We start from the raw sequence: 17,205 nt of genomic DNA, 5'->3' as shown, positions 1-17,205 counted from the left end.
ATAGCTTTGGCTGATAGGATTATTAGGTTAGGTTAGGTGAACATTTTCTCTTTTTCAACTAGGCCGTTGCAAATATTTTTTGAAGTTTATGTCCCTCGACTCTGACCAAAGTCGAGGGAAAGGGGGAAGCAAAAAAATAAAAAAAAACGTTTAAATATTGAAATTACGAGCCATGGTTTCATATGTTATTCAAAATATTAGCAACGACCTTATTGGAAAAGAGATTTTTTTAAGTTTTAGTGGTTAATAACTGAGTAATTGTGTGGGATTTTGAAAATTTATCGCAATTTTAAACTTTGTAATTTTTTCCCCTTCATAATGGGTATATGAATATTCGAAATTCTGGTTTTGATAGATTTGACAATTTCGGCAAAGTTGTAGGTTATGTTTGGGACCTTTCAGGACTATTTGAAATCAAAAGTACACGGGAATTTTTTTTCATTAATTTATTTTTTTTTTAGGCTGAATTACTAAAATACATAATTTTCAAATTTTTAATTTTATCATGTTATGGACACGGACTAAAAAGACTTCTTTTGAATCAAATTTAAGAAGGTGCAAAATCTGGTATGAAGGGTATAATTTTTGGAAAAAAATGATTGCATCAAAAATAAGAGTATGGTAAACATCATTTTCCGATGTTAAATTATAATTGCAATTTCAAATCACGTTACTGCAAAGTTGTTGATATTGCGTTGGACTTCTAAGAAATAAATAGTTATCACTCTTAAAATAATAACACATTTCCTTCAATGATTTTAAAGAAAAAAAATCAATTGCACGTTAAATAACCATTTTTGAAAAATCTAATTTCTGGATGACAAAACAATCTTTTGAGTTGGACAAAATTTATTTAGCAGTGTTGCCAATTTTTGTAAATCATATTTAATAAAAACGTAGAAAAAAGGCAAGCAACTTTTTGACTTCAGTTTTAGATTAAAATCAATTTTGCAATAAAAAAGGGCTTTACATATAATTTGTTATGGATCACCGTTTGAATTGTTTTTTTGGTTGAATCTGTGACTTTTTTACCTGTAGAGGCTTTTTTCATTTATTTAAGTCAAATAAAAAAGGGTTAACAACACAACATGCTTAAAAATATACATTTCATCAAATTTTTAAAATGAGCGAAAGAGCCGCTCATTTTAATGAGCGAGCGAAAAAGAGCGGCTCCCAAAAAAAGGACGGTTTTGCCCACCTCTGTTTCTGAGCCTCTGAAAGAAAATCAAACACCAAAATAGCGTTGCAATTTTTTAACAGGGAAAAATATATTTTTAAAATTTTCAAGCCAACCCAAACATTTTAAAATCGAACGCAGAGTTGCTGATTTATGCTAACCGATGCTATTTTGGTAATGCATAAAACACATTTTTCTTGTTTGCTTTTCTTTCGGGGGATGTATCTCATTAATCATTGTTGAAGATGGGAACTTCTTTTGTAAGCAAATTTTATAGGAAAGTTACAGACCTTTTCGAAAAAAAATGTGTTCAGAGGTGATCAAGCTTGGTCATGACTTTAACAGTTTGAAAAGTATTTTTTTTTTTTTCACAAAAAATATATTTGGAAGTAAATGTAAAGTACTATTTGATCGAAATTCTGATTTTACAAACAAAAAAAATCAAAAAAGTTATCCTCGACCTTTTTTCAAGTATTTCGAAAAATGTTTTTTTTTTTTAAGAATAGATTGCTAAGATGTCAAGTTAATTTAGAACAGCTCATGCCATTGCTCAATAGAGGAGAAAAGCAACTCGCGACAAAATTTTGAGGCTAGGAATTTTGACAGGTATGATTTTCATAAAGTATTCGCCTCCTTTTCTCTCCCACATAAAAACTGGGGACAAGGTAGCTGTCAAACTAGGCCAAACTGTTAAAGTCACTCACAAAATGAACTGGGGGGGTGGGTCTCGTGGCGCAGGGGTAGCGGCTTCGGCTGCCGATCCCGATGATGCTATGAGACGCGGGTTCGATTCCCGCCTTATCCACTGAGCTTCTATCGGATGGTGAAGTAAAACGTCGGTCCCGGTTTCTCCTGTCTCGTCAGAGGCGCTGGAGCAGAAATCCCACGTTAGAGGAAGGCCATGCCCCGGGGGGCGTAGTGCCAATAGTTTCGTTTTTAAAATGAACTTTGAGTGACTTGAGTTCATTTCTGACGTCACAATTTTCTCCTCTATAGTTGCATCTTAAACAGCCCAAACAAAAGATAAAAAAAAACTTATTATGCAATGTCTTCTTTTGTTATAAAAAAGATAGGGGAAGGTGGGGCAAGACGACCATATGGGGCAAGAGGAACAATCGCTCGTACGGCCGTAATTTTTACAATTTTGATTATTTCCAGTATGAGGAAATGTTGCTAGCACTGCAATTAGCTGATTCTACTACCACATAACCGCCAAAACGACGTAAACGCCACGGAGCATAAGATTTAATGAAGTTTTTTTACAAACCTTTATTTTCTTATAATATTTGGAAAGTACAAAATAAGACTTTGGGTTCGTTTTAAGGCTCATTTTTCCTAGATCAGTAGTGTCCCTACCAATGACTTGCACCTATTATAAAGTATGATTTAACTTTTGGTTATATTTGTTGAGAGCTTTTAAAAAAATTTGTTCATGTTGGGCAAGTGTACCATATGGATTTTTAGTATGGAAAAAAATACGAATTGCTGCAACAACATATTTTATTGGGAAAGAAATAAATAAACGTACTTAATAACTGATAAACAATTGTTTAAAAAAATGTCCATACAAAATATAGCGATATTATGAAAATTTCCTTTTTTTCATCTAAGTAATAATCTTTTTCGTAAAAACGATCAAATTTTTAGTAAAATAATATTCTTTAATCTAAAAATGAAAGAAACGTTTCTAATACATCCTAATCTGATGTATCTAAGTGATAACAGTTCAATTGTCAGCAAATTAACATGTTTTTTCATGCATTGTTCCTCTTGCCCCAACGGGTTGTTCGTCTTGCCCCACTAGTTGAGTAGAACATACGGAAAATAAAAAAAATTAAAATCATTTTTTGCATTACAAAACAGGATTTTTTGAAAACTCATTCTATCAAAGTCTTAGTCAAGACCTGGAATAATATGATTATTATAAAATCCGACAGATTTTTAACGTTTTTAATGGGTTACAACGATCATTTCCTTAGCTTGTTACACTTGCCCCACTTTCCCCTACACGCAAAGTTCCATCCAAATTAAAAAAAAATAATGAAATTTTGGCGTTAACAAAGGCAAACGGTAATACTGTATTACAGTATGGCCCATAAAAAATGCGACATGTGCATTTTTGACAGAAAAGTGGTGCCATTTAACAAAAAGTGGTGCTATATTTAACAAACTGATTTTTTAAAATGTTTTATGGTGTTAGATGAGTATGTTTTGCAGATATTTTCATGATTTGCAGTTCGCCAAGACTGGGTACAGGCGGACTGCAATAATTGATGTATTTTTGGCATAAAGTTTACCTTAAATACTTTAATCGTTTATTTTTTAAATATATATTCCAATGATTTACTGTGGAAATGCTGAAGTCTCTCAGTTTTCTTCCATCAAACATCATCAACTCTTTCTATATTTAGCAATGTTTGCGTTAATTTTCCACGCCAACGGATTCTTCCACCGACACTCGATCGAAACTTTCAGCCAGACACGTCTTCACCGTCGTCGTCGTCGTTGTGATGCCAAATTTTCCACTTATCGCGTGACCGCAAACGAGCGACCACTTTGGAAAACTTTTAAAACCAAATTTGTGTCACATGGCCACACACACACCGTAACTTTTACGCTTGATCTTTTTGTGAGTTTTTGTGGCGTTGTACATGTGTCATGAAACAGAAGAAAATACTTTTATTTGTGTTTCGGGAGAAACGCTTTCGGTGATTTTCAAACATTCTAACATAAATGAAGATTATGGCAAACAATAACTTACGTGACGGAATCTCATTTTTAACCAAAAAGATGATCACAAAACATTAAATTAATCAATATTTCATCTAACTAATCAAAATATAAAAATTAATATTCAAACATAAAAACACCAAGTGATTCGCCACGAACAGGAGAAAAGTTAGCTGGGGAAAGTGGAAAAACGTGCTCGCCATGCTTCGACGGAGATCCATTTTCACGGAAAATTGTTGCGCCCACCTCTTTCGTTGTCCAAGTAAAAACATCTTCGTGTCTTGGGTAGCAGTTTAGCGATGTGTCATTTTTCGGAAAAACGATTCGCACCCAATTAACGGGTGACGTGACCTTGACGTGACAAGGTGTGCGTAAAATTTGTCCTTGTAAGTTCTATTTTTAAGGATTTTTTGTCGGGTTGGCAGATTGAAAATCAAATATGTGATAAAAATTGGTTCAGAATTTTGTCTTTCTTTCATTTGAATAATAATAATTTTAGGTTGGAGTTCAAATTTCATTGAATACCAAATAAATACCAAATCTTCTTGAAAGAGAATTTATCCATCAGTCGTGGCCTTTCCGTTATAATACTTATTTTGAAAGCTCTTGATTAAACATACCCCTGAAGGCAGAGTGTACACACAAAGTCTGAGAACGAAAAAAAAAATCGTTTACCCACTTCCAACCGACCGCACCAACATCAAAGAGCCTTTTCCGGATGGCTGCTGGCGCTGGCCCCGGCAGCTGTGTGCTTTAGATTTTCGAACGAAATTGAGAAGCCACACTCAGCAGCAACACTCACACAGCGCGGGCAGGCCAGGTGGAATTCGTTTTAAATTGGATGTGAGTGAAATTGAAGTATACTTAAAGAATGCGAATTTAATTTGGTTATGTGTAACATTGCAAAAGAAAAACAAACTTAATCCACCTATGTGGTTGATGCCTTCCTCACTTTTTACCAAAAATGGGTAAATGAGTGGTTTCAGCATTTTTTTAGATCCAGAAAAAAAGAACACAATGTATAACTTATGTGGTAATAACTCGATACAGGGTTGTCAGTTCTTCAATGCTCTGGACTCATTGGAAAGTCCTTTCAATTACCTAATGGGTAATCCGGACATAGTTTACATACATTTAAGTGAGATCCGGCTTCAAAAAAGTACATAAATATCACTTAAGTGGTCATAACTCGAGACAGGGTTGCCAGATCTTCAATGTCTTGGACTCATTAGAAAGGCCTTTCAATTACCTAACCAACGATGGGTCGGATGATGGATCTGGTCATAGTTCACATACATTTAAGTGAGATCCGGCTTCAAAAATGTACATAAATATCACTTAAGTGGTCATAACTCGAGACAGGGTTGCCAGATCTTCAATGTTTTGGACTCATTGGAAAGGCCTTTCAATTACCTAACCAACGATGGGTCGGATGATGGATCCGGACAAAGTTTACATGCATATAATTGAGATCCGGGTATTTGTGAAAACACATTTTTATACATAACTTTTGAACTACTTATCGAAACTTCAAACAATTCAATAGCGATGTATGGGACCCTAAACCAAGTCGAATGCAACTGGTTCGATCAAAATCGGTTCTGCCAGTGCTGAGAAAACTCAGTGAGAATTTTGGTCACATACATACATACACACACACATACACACACACAGACATTTGTTCAGTTTTCGATTCTGAGTCGATATGTATACATGAAGGTGGGTCTAGGAGCTTTTTATAGAAAGTTCATTTTTAGAGCAGGATTATAGCCTTACCTCAGTGAGGAAGGCAAAACACATTTGTATACATAACTTTTGAACTACAAATCAAAACTTTATAAAAATTATTAGGTACTTAAGGGACCTCAAACCAAATTGAATGCAACTGACCAAAATCGGTTCAGCCAGTGCTGAGAAAACTCAGTGAGAATATTGGTCACATACGCTCTCTCTCTAACACACACACACACACACACACACACACACACACACACACACACACACACACTTCTTCTTCCTTTTTTATTTTTTTAAATAAACTGCAAAAGACGAAATCTCTACGAAATCGGTATTTTTTCTTCAATTTTAATTTTCGTATTTTTTAATCCGTCTGAAACTTTTTTGGTGCCTTCGGTATGTCCAAAGAAGCCATTTTGCATCATTAGTTTGTCCATATAATTTTCCATACAAATTTGGCAGCTGTCCATACAAAAATGATGTATGAAAATTCAAAAATCTGTATCTTTTGAAGGAATTTTTTGATCGATTTTGTTTCTTCGGCAAAGTTGTAGGTATGGATACGGACTACACTGGAAAAAAATGATACACGGTAAAAAAAAATTTGGTGATTTTTTATTTAACTTTTTATCACTAAAACTTGATTTGCAAAAAAACACTATTTTTTATTTTTTTTTATTTTTTGATATGTTTTAGAGGACATAAAATGCCAACTTTTCAGAAATTTCCAGGTTGTGCAAAAAATCTTTGAGCGAGTTATGAATTTTTTGATCAATACTGATTTTTTCAAAAAATCGAAATATTGGTCGCAAAAATTTTTCAACTTCATTTTCCGATGTAAAATCAAATTTGCAATCATAAAGTACTTTAGTGAAATTTTGATAAAGTGCACCGTTTTCAAATTAAATCCATTTTTAGGTGACTTTTTTGAAAATAGTCGCAGTTTTCAATTTTTTTTAATAGGTGCACATGTGTGCCCACTTTTGAAAAAAATATTTTTTGAAAAGCTGAGAAAATTCTCTATATTTTGCTTTTTTGAACTTTGTTGATACGACCCTTAGTTGCTGAGATATTGCCATGCAAAGGTTTAAAAACTGGAAAATTGATGTTTTCTAAGTCTCACCCAAAAAATACATCAATTTTTAATGTCGATAGCTCAGCAACTAATTGTCCGATTTTCAATGTTAAAATATGAAATATATGTAAAATTTTCCGATTGATTTTTTTCGAAAAATATTTTTAAATTTTTTTAAACCAAGACTAACATTTCAAAAGGGCGTAATATTGAATGTTTGGCCCTTTTGAGCATAACGAAGGCACCAAAAAAGTTTCAGTCGGATTAAAAAATACAAAAAAAAATCGAATGACCGAAATCTGAGAGAACTGCTCAAAAGACCAATAATCCTTCGAAAAAAAATTTTTTTTCATGATTTCACTTTTTTTCAAAAAAATTATAATTCTTATCATCGATCAAACTTAAAACCACGGTTTAGATTAAAAGTGCGATTTAGCTAAAATTTGGCATGTGAGTTTCTTATAAATAAGACACCTTTTGTTTTTGCTTGGCGATTAAAGTAGTCCTATCTGAGTTCAGGATTCTGAAATAAGGTTCGATGAGTAAAAAATATCGGATTTTGGTACAAAACAGATTTTTCCAATACATTTCGAAAGTGATAAAACTTTTTTTTCAAATACTAAAGATTTTTACAAACCTACGTATGCTTGTATTGTGTACGTAATTAAACAGATTTCTTTTCACAATTTTTTTTGAAATCTTTTATGAAAATAATAAAAAAATTTCACATATCTACGTATTTTCGAAATGATACTATAACTGGAACTTGAAGTTTTTTATCTCTAGTTTTTTTTATTTCTACATTTGTGAAAATTTTGAGAATAAAAAAAAATTACTTTCGAAATGTATGAAACATTACCGACCATATTGCAAACAACAAAATTTTGCAAAATTTATTCGAAAATACGTAGTTTTGTGAAAGCTTGGGGTATTTTGAAAAAAAGTATTATTACTTATAATATGTATTGAAAATGTTCAATCGTTTGATACCCATATTGTAGAAAAAATATATTTTGAGTATACATTCAAAGATGCGTGAGTTTGTGAAAATTTTGAGTATTTTCAAAAAAAGTATTGTTTCTATGACATGTTTGAACGATCGAGCGATCATTGGATACCCATATTGTAAAAAACTTTTTTTTTACGTTTATTCAAAAATACGTAGTTTTGCGAAATGTTTAAGTTTTTTTTTAAAAACTCGTGCTGGTTATAAGCAAACCTCTTATGTGTTTTTATTTATTTTTTTGTATTTGTCTACTCTACAACTTTGTGGAACATTGTTCTTAATGCAAACTGCCCCTCCTGGGTGTTTGCAGATTCGAAAAGTACATTATATTTCCAATAAAATGACATGTCCCAATATTATTATTTTTCGATGAAAAAGGGTTGCTTGCTCACTTTTATTTGAACTATTTGTTACTTTGGAACAGTCAAACATACTTTGCAGAAGCTGTAATTCATGATCAAAGTGCTGATAGGCCGATAATAGAAATAGGCTGAGAAATGGTATATTTCCCCTACGTTATCAAATCGGGCGTACAATTTTACATAAAAAATCTTTTGACACAAAATTTCTAAACCATCATCATTTCAGGCTGCAAATTAAGGCGTTACATACATATAAATTGGCAAAAATGTCAAGGGTTGGTATGAGCACACACTAAATATTTCTTTAAATTTGTTTTCAGGGCATTAAAATATACATTTTCATCTTTTAACAAAATAAATATGAAGACATTTGGATGTACCATTGCCGAGATATAGCTATTTTAAGTTAGCAGTTTCAAAAAACGGGTGCCACGATATCTCAACACTGCGTTGACCAAATCGGCTCAAAATTTTGGTGAAGACTCACTTAACTGGTCCCGTGTGCATGACGAAGGCGGCCGATTCTTAAAAAGTTTATTTTAAAAAAATAAAAATATTTTTTTTAGTTTTTCATATTAAAAATCAACAGTTTTTGATTTTTGTATTTTTTTAAAAGCCTAAATTTCAAAATCAGGCTTCGTCATGCACATGATATGTCTTGAGAGTCCACACTCCAAATTTCAGCCAATTTGGTCCATCCCATCTCGAGATATCGTGGCACCCGCAAATCAACTCGGTGTTTGACGGTTCACTTTGCGCATAGCAAAACTTTGAACTTAAGTCGTCTTCGACTCACTTAAATCATAAAATATCTTTATGAAACTTTCTGGAGTGATTTGAAATCATCTTTTGAAAGGATTTAATAAATAATCGGAAATATGATTTTTTGAGATTTTTACATGTATGTAACCCCTTAATGAAAAACACGTTTTTCCAAGGGGGTTGACATTTCGAATATTTTCATTCGAATCATTCTATTTATTCCAGAATGATTCTGGAATGATGCAGGCATACACTTAATAATTCCGTTTCCACTAATTCTGTTTTCGCGTGTGATCAATCTGAAGCTGTCATTTTTTTAAAGGAAAAAGTAAATAAACAAAACCAGACGTCGAGAAGCCGGTGTGAGTTCCGACGTCGTTTATGACAAACGGAAGTTCCGATCCTCAACGAGTACGTGGTTACCGGAACTGGACTTGGCGGAATTTTCCGGTGGAAGAGGATGTTAAAAACAAGTCAGTGAAGGAGGTTGCTACAGGTGCCAAGAAAGGAAGCCCCGCTGACCAGATGGAATAAAAATGTTTATCAAAAGCAAATGTAAGTAAACTGGATTACAATTTGAATAAAATTCTCATAATTTATCTACCTTCTATACAGCGAGAAAAACCTGACACATGATAACCTCGTTCCATCCGTGAATCTGGTTCCACCGCGTGCCCATCATCATCGATGATTACAAGCTTCATTTCGTCAACCATCCAACCAAGTGGCCATCGACCCGACGGACGATGGCAACAAACACTATCAGTCTACAACGGCGACGGCGTCTTTGCTGGTGCCAGTGGCAGCGGAACCAACAACTACCTTGGACTGGGCGCATCCTCATCCGGTGATCATCACAAGCTTATGGCCAAGGTGCGCACGTACCGCTGCACCGAGTGTCCCAAGTCGTTTGCTCTGCTGAAGAAGCGGCGAGCGCACAAGCAAGGGGAACACACGAAGCCGTTGTTGACAGTAAGTTGAACGTGTTAGCAACGGCGGGGCGTCGGCGGTTGCTGCGTCTACGTCTCTTCGAGCATGTGCGAATCCACACGGGAAGGCGCCAATCTAGTGTCCCAACTGCGATCAGCACTTCCGGCAGTATTCGAACCTGGCTCAGCACCGCAATCGTCACCATCTGAACAAAATCTCCCCGAATAAGGACATTGTGTGTCACTACGGCGAAGTGTTCCAATCCAAGGCCAAAATGGAGTGGTACAAGGAGAATCCTGATAACCTGATAAACTAAGTAGTTACTTAAAAAAAAAGCTTTATTGATATTTAAATAAATATAGGGAAGGGTGGGGGGATTTGAGATTCTGGAATGGTCGCGTGACTCCTGCGGCTGCGGCCGATTTCAAGGCTACTGCTGAGGCGACGCCCGCTTCTACGGTGGAATTCTGACCCTTAGTGGAATCTTCTCCTTTGCAGCGACCTGTTCCTGTTAGACTGCTGCTTAGATTGCAGCTGCTGCTGGTTGTCCTTATGGTGAGGTTACCCGTAACTTCCGTTGCTGTTGTGGGGTACCACTGTGCTGTTGCCACGTTCACCGCGGATTGTTTTCCTCCTGTATTCCGGCAGGTTCCGACTGCTGTCTCCGTGACCAGGGAAATCTTGTTGAGATGGTTGGCAGGTTTTGGTTGTGTAGGTGCGGTTTCTGACGCGCAAAAGCAACTTATTTTTCAATCCAGGTGATAAAATATGCGATTACAAAAAAACTGCATCTATTCGCGCGATGAACAAGAGTTGAAGAGTAGGTAGGAATAAAAACACGCTAACAATTTTCGTTTAGTTATAGGTAATTTTCGTTTGCGTCTGGTTGACCTCTGGTTCAGCTCCTCTTACTCCTCGATGCAGGCATCATCCTGGCCCGGCTTGTAGCCTTTGGTGGTGCAGCGCTCCATCACGTCCGAGATCTTGACCGTATTGCTCGCCTGGTCAACTCCCGCACCAGCGCAAAGATCTTGTCCGACGCGTTATGGACGCTGTGAAAAAAAAAGGATTGTACGGGCGCAATTTGGGTCATTTATTAAGTAACTTACTGAGTGGCCTTTTCTGCTCGGTTTGGTTCAGCGAGTTCTTGGAAAATTCCAACAGACGGAGAGCCTCCGGAACTTCGTCGACCGTGAGGCGCAAAATTCTCAGCAAGTTTTGGTCCGAGGTGAAGGTCATGTCGTGGTCAGCCTCGGACTTATTCAAACCGCGACCGCGTCACGGTCAACAAGCGCGGAATGTGTCCCACGGGAACCCGATCGCTGTGCTTCTGGATCGCTTTCTCCTGGAACTTCATAAACTTGGAACCACGCGTCTGCGGGTACATACGGCCACCGGATTTGTTCAGCGGCAATCCTCCGACGGACAATAAATCGTTGGCATGGAGCTCGTCGAGCTCACCGTTTGGTACATCTCGGCATCACAACGGTCACACGTATAAGTGGCCACCTTCATCATGGGCCTCATCTTGGTGCAACGAGTAACAATTCCTCGAACCGTGACCAACTTGCCGATGCTCTCTGCCTTTACCTCCCGGAACAAAAACGCCTTCGACACGCTCGGTGCCTTTGAAGTAAGTCTCGTAACGCTTGATCAGCACGGCCGGAATTGTGTTCCGCGAATCATGCGGCTCGTTCGGATTCAGCGTCCGTGATCGGTTCCTTGCCGGTGACTCTGCCATCCTGGCCAGGGTCATCTCCACCACAGAACCAGCCAGCAGACGCATCTCCTCGTTCACCGTTCAAGTCCCAGAGTATGGTCAGTACGTGTCGGGGGTCCTCGTCGAATTGGTCCACCTTGAGACAGTCTTCCGTCACGGCCGTCTCCTGTTGGAAACGATAGTGACTGTTCAAACCTCCTCCATCAGCTCGTCACCGGCTTGTGTTTTTAAACGTCCTCTTCCACCGGCAAATTCCGCGAGATCCTCTTCTGGATGCCTAGTGCACGTTGGGAGGCACTTCCGCAGAGGCTTTCGCTTGCCGCAAACGATGACGGAACGAACACACAATCGTATGAAAATACGTATCCCTTGTTTGTTTTGTTTTGATTTTTTGACGTGTACACGCTAATCTGAAAAACTCATATTATAGAGCAAAACATTCTCATCATTCCAATCATTCTGGAATTAAACTAGAATGATTCCAGAATGATCGAGTGTCAACCCCCTTGCGTTTTTCGCATGTTTAAAAATGGAAGGGGTCGTACCACACCGTCGTAACGAGATATAGAAAAATGGAGCTCGGATTAGTGATCAAGGATACAAATAACCCCTTAGGACAAAGTTCCACACAAATCGAAGATGGGTGAGTTGGCGAAGAATTACTCATTTACAGCTGACATGAACATTCTTAAAATAAACCTTGGTTTTCTGCATCAAATCGTCAAGTTCAAGTTGTCTTTTACGAATAATTTAAGTAATCTTGGTATTTAAGGAATTTGAAAAAAAATGATAATCAATTTGTCATTGAATCAAACCCGCAAATCTATCCAAAATAACCTTAGTTTCTTCTAAGCGAAAGCCTTAGCAAAACAAAAAAGAATTTAGATTTCAAAAGTTTTTGTTGTCATCATTAAATTCCGTACAAATCAGTACGTTAGGGAACCCGAGCATGGGTAAATAACAAGGGAAATGCGTAATAATACCTTTCTCTGGTATCAATACCAAATTTTGGTATTCCTGGACCCTTTAAAATTTGTCTTGAGGATTATGCAAGAGCAAAATGTGGTATCATACCAATTTAAGGTATTGTTTTGATATTGCAAAATTGCAGAATTTGTCAATGGTCGAACACCACATTTTGGTATTATTTTGGTATTACAGTATTTTATCAAATTCCTCTGAAACTATGGGAAAATTTTGACCAATTTTGACAAAATAATTAATTTTGCGCTAAAATGATGTCTCAAAGCGAATGCTTTCATTGAAAACCGGAAATTTCCAACTTGGTTTTAAACATTTTTGATATACCCCTACAGAAATGACTTGAAATTGTGGAAAATTTTCTAAGTCAGAATGGCACATTTTGGTATTATTTTGGTATTAAAGTGTTTTATCAAATACCTCTGAAACTATGGGAAAATTTTGACCAATTTTGACAAAATAATTAATTTTGCGCTAAAATGATGTCTCAAAGCGAATGCTTTCATTGAAAACCGGAAATTTCAAACTTGGTTTTAAACATTTTTGATATACCCCCTACAGAAATGACTTGAAATTGTGGAAAATTTTCTAAGTCAGAATGGCACATTTAGGTATTATTTTGGTATTAATGTGTTTTATCAAATTCCTCTGAAACTATGGGAAAATTTTGACCAATTTTGACAAAATAATTAATTTTGCGCTAAAATGATGTCTCAAAGCGAATGCTTTCATTGAAAACCGGAAATTTCAAACTTGATTTTAAACATTTTTGATATACCCCCTACAGAAATGACTTGAAATTGTGGAAAATTTTCTAAGTCAGGATGGCACATTTTGGTATTATTTTGGTATTAAAGTGTTTTATCAAATTCCTCTGAAATTATGGGAAAATTTTGACCAAATTTGACAAAATAATTAATTTTGCGCTTAAATGATGTCTCAAAGCGAATGCTTTCATTGAAAACCGGAAATTTCAAACTTGATTTTAAACATTTTTGATATACCCCCTAAAGCAATGACTTGAAACTGTGGAAAATTTTCTAAGTCAGGATGCCACATTTTGGTATTATTTTGGTATTGAAAGGTTTCATCAATTTCCTCTGAAATTATGGGAAAATTTTGACCAAATTTGACAAAATAATTAATTTTGCGCTTAAATGATGTCTCAAAGCGAATGCTTTCATTGAAAACCGGAAATTTCAAACTTGATTTTAAACATTTTTGATATACCCCCTAAAGCAATGACTTGAAACTGTGGAAAATTTTCTAAGTCAGGATGCCACATTTTGGTATTATTTTGGTATTGAAAGGTTTCATCCATTTTCTCTGAAACAATGGATTTTTTTTTAAATTTTTGACTTGATAATTAATTTTGCGCTAAAAGGACTTGAAACCCAAAAATGTTAAATCTGATTTAATTTTTTTTTGTGATATACCCACTAATATTTTTTTCAAACGCGTTGAAATTTCTCTAAGTCGGGATAACCAAATACTTTGAAAAACGAGTCAATCAACATATTATTGAATTTTGGTGAATTTCAATCCAGTTTCATTTTAATAATACTTATTTTTCAATCTTGTTATTTTTCAGAAGCTTCAAGAACTTCAAGCACAGGCCGTTCATCAATGACAAATGCATTCGGTGTGGTGAAGAATATCACTAAGAACAACATGGAATCATCAGGTGAGTAGATTTGGCTGTTGCATATGGATCATTTCCGTTTTTTTCACTAACTGCAACTGCTGCACTAAAAATGGTATGAAAATACAAAATTTTGGTATTACTTGTGCGAATACCAGCGACCAAAATGTGCTCTTGGTTGCCCAGTAATAGATGGTAAAATACCATGAAATCATACCAAAATCATGTTTGTGGAAGACCACAGGAATACCAAAATATGACTTTCCAAGGGCGCGGGAATACCTAAAATTAAAACTATGGCAATACCAAGTTTTGGTATTCAAGCAATGTTCAAAAATCCAGAAGACCTCAAGTTGGTATTGAAATGATTTTATTTTGTGCTATTATTTTACCTTTGGAATAACATGGTTTGGTATTATTGTGCCCTTCCACATACAAGATTTTGGTATGATTTCATGGTATTTTACCATCTATTACTGGGCAACCAAGAGCACATTTTGGTCGCTGTTATTTGCCCAAGTAATACCAAAATTTGGTATTCCCGTGTTATTTACCCCTGCTCGGGAAAAGCCATATAGAATCCAGCCTGTTAAAAGTCCGCTCTGAGAGTCGAAAAACATACGGTAATGACAAAAATCCATACACTTCAGAAAAAAATCCGAAATTCTTAAGAATAACTCAGCTATCACATAACAGTTTTGATGAGTTTAAAAGAAAAGGCAATCATTTTATTTGTAAAATCAGAATATGATTTGATTTCTCCGTTCTCAATTTTGATTCGCAAAAATTGAATTTGCCTCCCACAAATGAAATTTCAAGCATCAGCCAAGTCGCTATTTTGCAACCCCATTCACTGCCGATAATCCAAAACATTTGAAAGGGTGAGGCCCAAATTGGCTGATGGTATCGCTTTTCCCGCGCTTTTCCGCTCTCGTCAACTGTCAATTACGTTTCGACAACCAGCCCGGAAAACAAATCAATTTATCGCCCAACAAGAGGCAAGAGTTGAGCGAGCAAGCGCTTTTGATGAACTCATTTGTGCTCTCTCCCTCCCTTTCGCGTTGAGTTGCGGGAGTTGGATTGGAAAATGTAATTTGCGTAGAACGTCGCTCCAACTCTGTGTGTTGGGGCCAGTGGTAGCAGCAGCAGGTGTATGATTGGCAGTGTTTCCTCCCCGCCCTGTACCACCTTGATGAATTGAGCTATTGCATGGTTCTCTGGAAACTCAAAATTCAAAAGGGTTTTTTTTTCCTTGAAGAAAATATCCATGATTGTAGAGGCAAGTTAGTTTATTGAAAACTAAATTAAATTAATTTTTAAATTTCACAAATTCAATAACAAAAAATACTTAAAACTGCTCCAGTGGCAGTAAAGCGAAAAATTTGTACGCATGTCAACATCAACATGCGGCCGCATTTCCCCCTGCCAATGTGCTCCAAAGCTTGCAAAGCTATACAAAAATAGCTAATTCAATTTTGCATGGAAATTCAACCTTCCATCAGATCCCGAGCAGGGGTAAATAACACGGGAATACCAAATTTTGGTATTACTTGGGCAAATAACAGCAACCAAAATGTGCCCTTGGTTGCCCAGTAATAGATGGTAAAATACCATGAAATCATACCAAAGTCTTGTATGTGGAAGGGCACAACAATACCAAACCACGTTATTCCAAAGGTAAAATAATACCACAAAATAGAACCATTTCAATACTAAGTTGAGGTCTTCTGGATTTTTGAAATTTGCTTGAATACCAAAACTTGGTATTGCCATGGTTTTAATTTTAGGTATTCCCGCGCCCTTGGAAAATCATATTTTGGTATTTCTGTGGTCTTCCACATACATGATTTTGGTATGATTTCATGGTATTTTACCATCTATTACTGGGCAACCAAGAGCACATTTCGGTCGCTGGTATTTGCACAAGAAATACCAAAATTTGGTATTGTCATTCCATTTTTAGTGCAGCAGTTGCAGTTAGTGAAAAAATGGAAATGATTCATATGCAACAGCCAAATCTACTCACCTGATGATTCCATGTTGTTCTTAGTGATATTCTTCACCACACCGAATGCATTTGTCATTGATGAACGGCCTGTGCTTGAAGTTCTTGAAGCTTCTGAAAAATAACAAGATTGAAAAATAAGTGTAATTAAAATGAAACTGAATTGAAATTCACCAAAATTCAATCATCTTTAGATTGACTCGTTTTTCAAAGTATTTGGTTATCCCGACTTAGGAAAATTTCAACGTTTTTGAAAAAAATATTTGTGGGTATACCACACAAATTTTTTAAATCATCTTTAACATTTTTGGGTTTCAAGTAATTTTAGCGCAAAATTAATTATCTCGTCAAAATTTTTAAAAAATTTCCCATAGTTTCAGAGAAAATTGATGAAACCTTTCAATACCAAGATAATACCAAAATGTGGCATCCTGACTTAGAAAATTTTCCACAATTTCAAGTCATTTCTTTAGGGGGTATATCAAAAATGTTTAAAATCATGTTTGAAATTTCCTGTTTTCAATTAAAGCGTTTGCTTTGAGACATCATTTTAGCGCAAAATTAATTATTTTTTCAAAATTGGTCAACATTTTCCCATAGTTTCAGAGGAATTTGATAAAACACTTTAATACCAAAATAATACCAAAATGTGCCATCATGACTTAGAAAATTTTCCACAATTTCAAGTCATTTTTGTAGGGGGTATATCAAAAATGTTTAAAGTTAAGTTTGAAATTTCCGGTTTTCAATGAAAGCATTCGTTTTGACACATCATTTTAGTGCAAAATTAATTATTTTGTCAAAATTGGTCAAAATTTTCCCATAGTTTCCGAGGAATTTGATAAATTACTGTAATACCAAAAGAATACCAAAATGTGGTGTTCGATCATTGACAAATTCTGCAATTTCGCAATATCAAAACAATACCTTAAATTGGTATGATACCACATTTTGCTCTTGCATAATCCTTAAAACAAATTTTAAAGGGTCCAGAAATACCAAAATTTGGTATTGATACCAGAGAAAGGTATTATTACGCATTTCCCTTGTTATTTACCCATGCTCGGGATGGTGCTGC

At 35.7% G+C, this 17,205-nt stretch overlaps 2 protein-coding genes across 13 annotated transcripts in view; one reads left to right on the top strand and one right to left on the bottom strand.

Moving 5' to 3' along the window:
• The window catches only part of LOC120426136 (cell adhesion molecule Dscam2), a 430,444-nt gene that overhangs the window by 318,838 nt on the left and 94,401 nt on the right, over positions 1 to 17,205 (top strand). The window lies entirely within an intron of this gene.
• On the bottom strand, positions 10,690 to 11,023 carry LOC120432068 (DNA replication licensing factor Mcm7-like). The gene is made up of 2 exons (XM_039597200.2): positions 10,889 to 11,023; positions 10,690 to 10,831 (listed from the first exon to the last, which is right to left on the bottom strand). Exons 1-2 carry the CDS (start codon positions 11,016 to 11,018, stop codon positions 10,785 to 10,787), a joined length of 177 nt encoding a protein of 58 aa, XP_039453134.1. The 5' UTR covers positions 11,019 to 11,023; the 3' UTR covers positions 10,690 to 10,784.

This window comes from Culex pipiens, chromosome 3, assembly GCF_016801865.2.
Source record: "Culex pipiens pallens isolate TS chromosome 3, TS_CPP_V2, whole genome shotgun sequence".
Lineage (NCBI taxonomy): Eukaryota > Metazoa > Arthropoda > Insecta > Diptera > Culicidae > Culex > Culex pipiens.
Note: the sequence above shows the minus strand (reverse complement) of the source record. Positions and strands in the feature narration are given on the sequence as shown.

What these genes read in the sequence shown, in the direction of transcription:
- LOC120432068 (XM_039597200.2), bottom strand. Translation starts at nt 11,018, where the DNA reads ATGACCTTCACCTCGGACCAAAACTTGCTGAGAATTTTGCGCCTCACG. An exon ending in CGAGCAGAAAAGGCCACTCA is followed by an intron (nt 10,832 to 10,888) that starts GTAAGTTACTTA and finishes TTTTTTTCACAG; the next exon opens with CGTCCATAACGCGTCGGACA.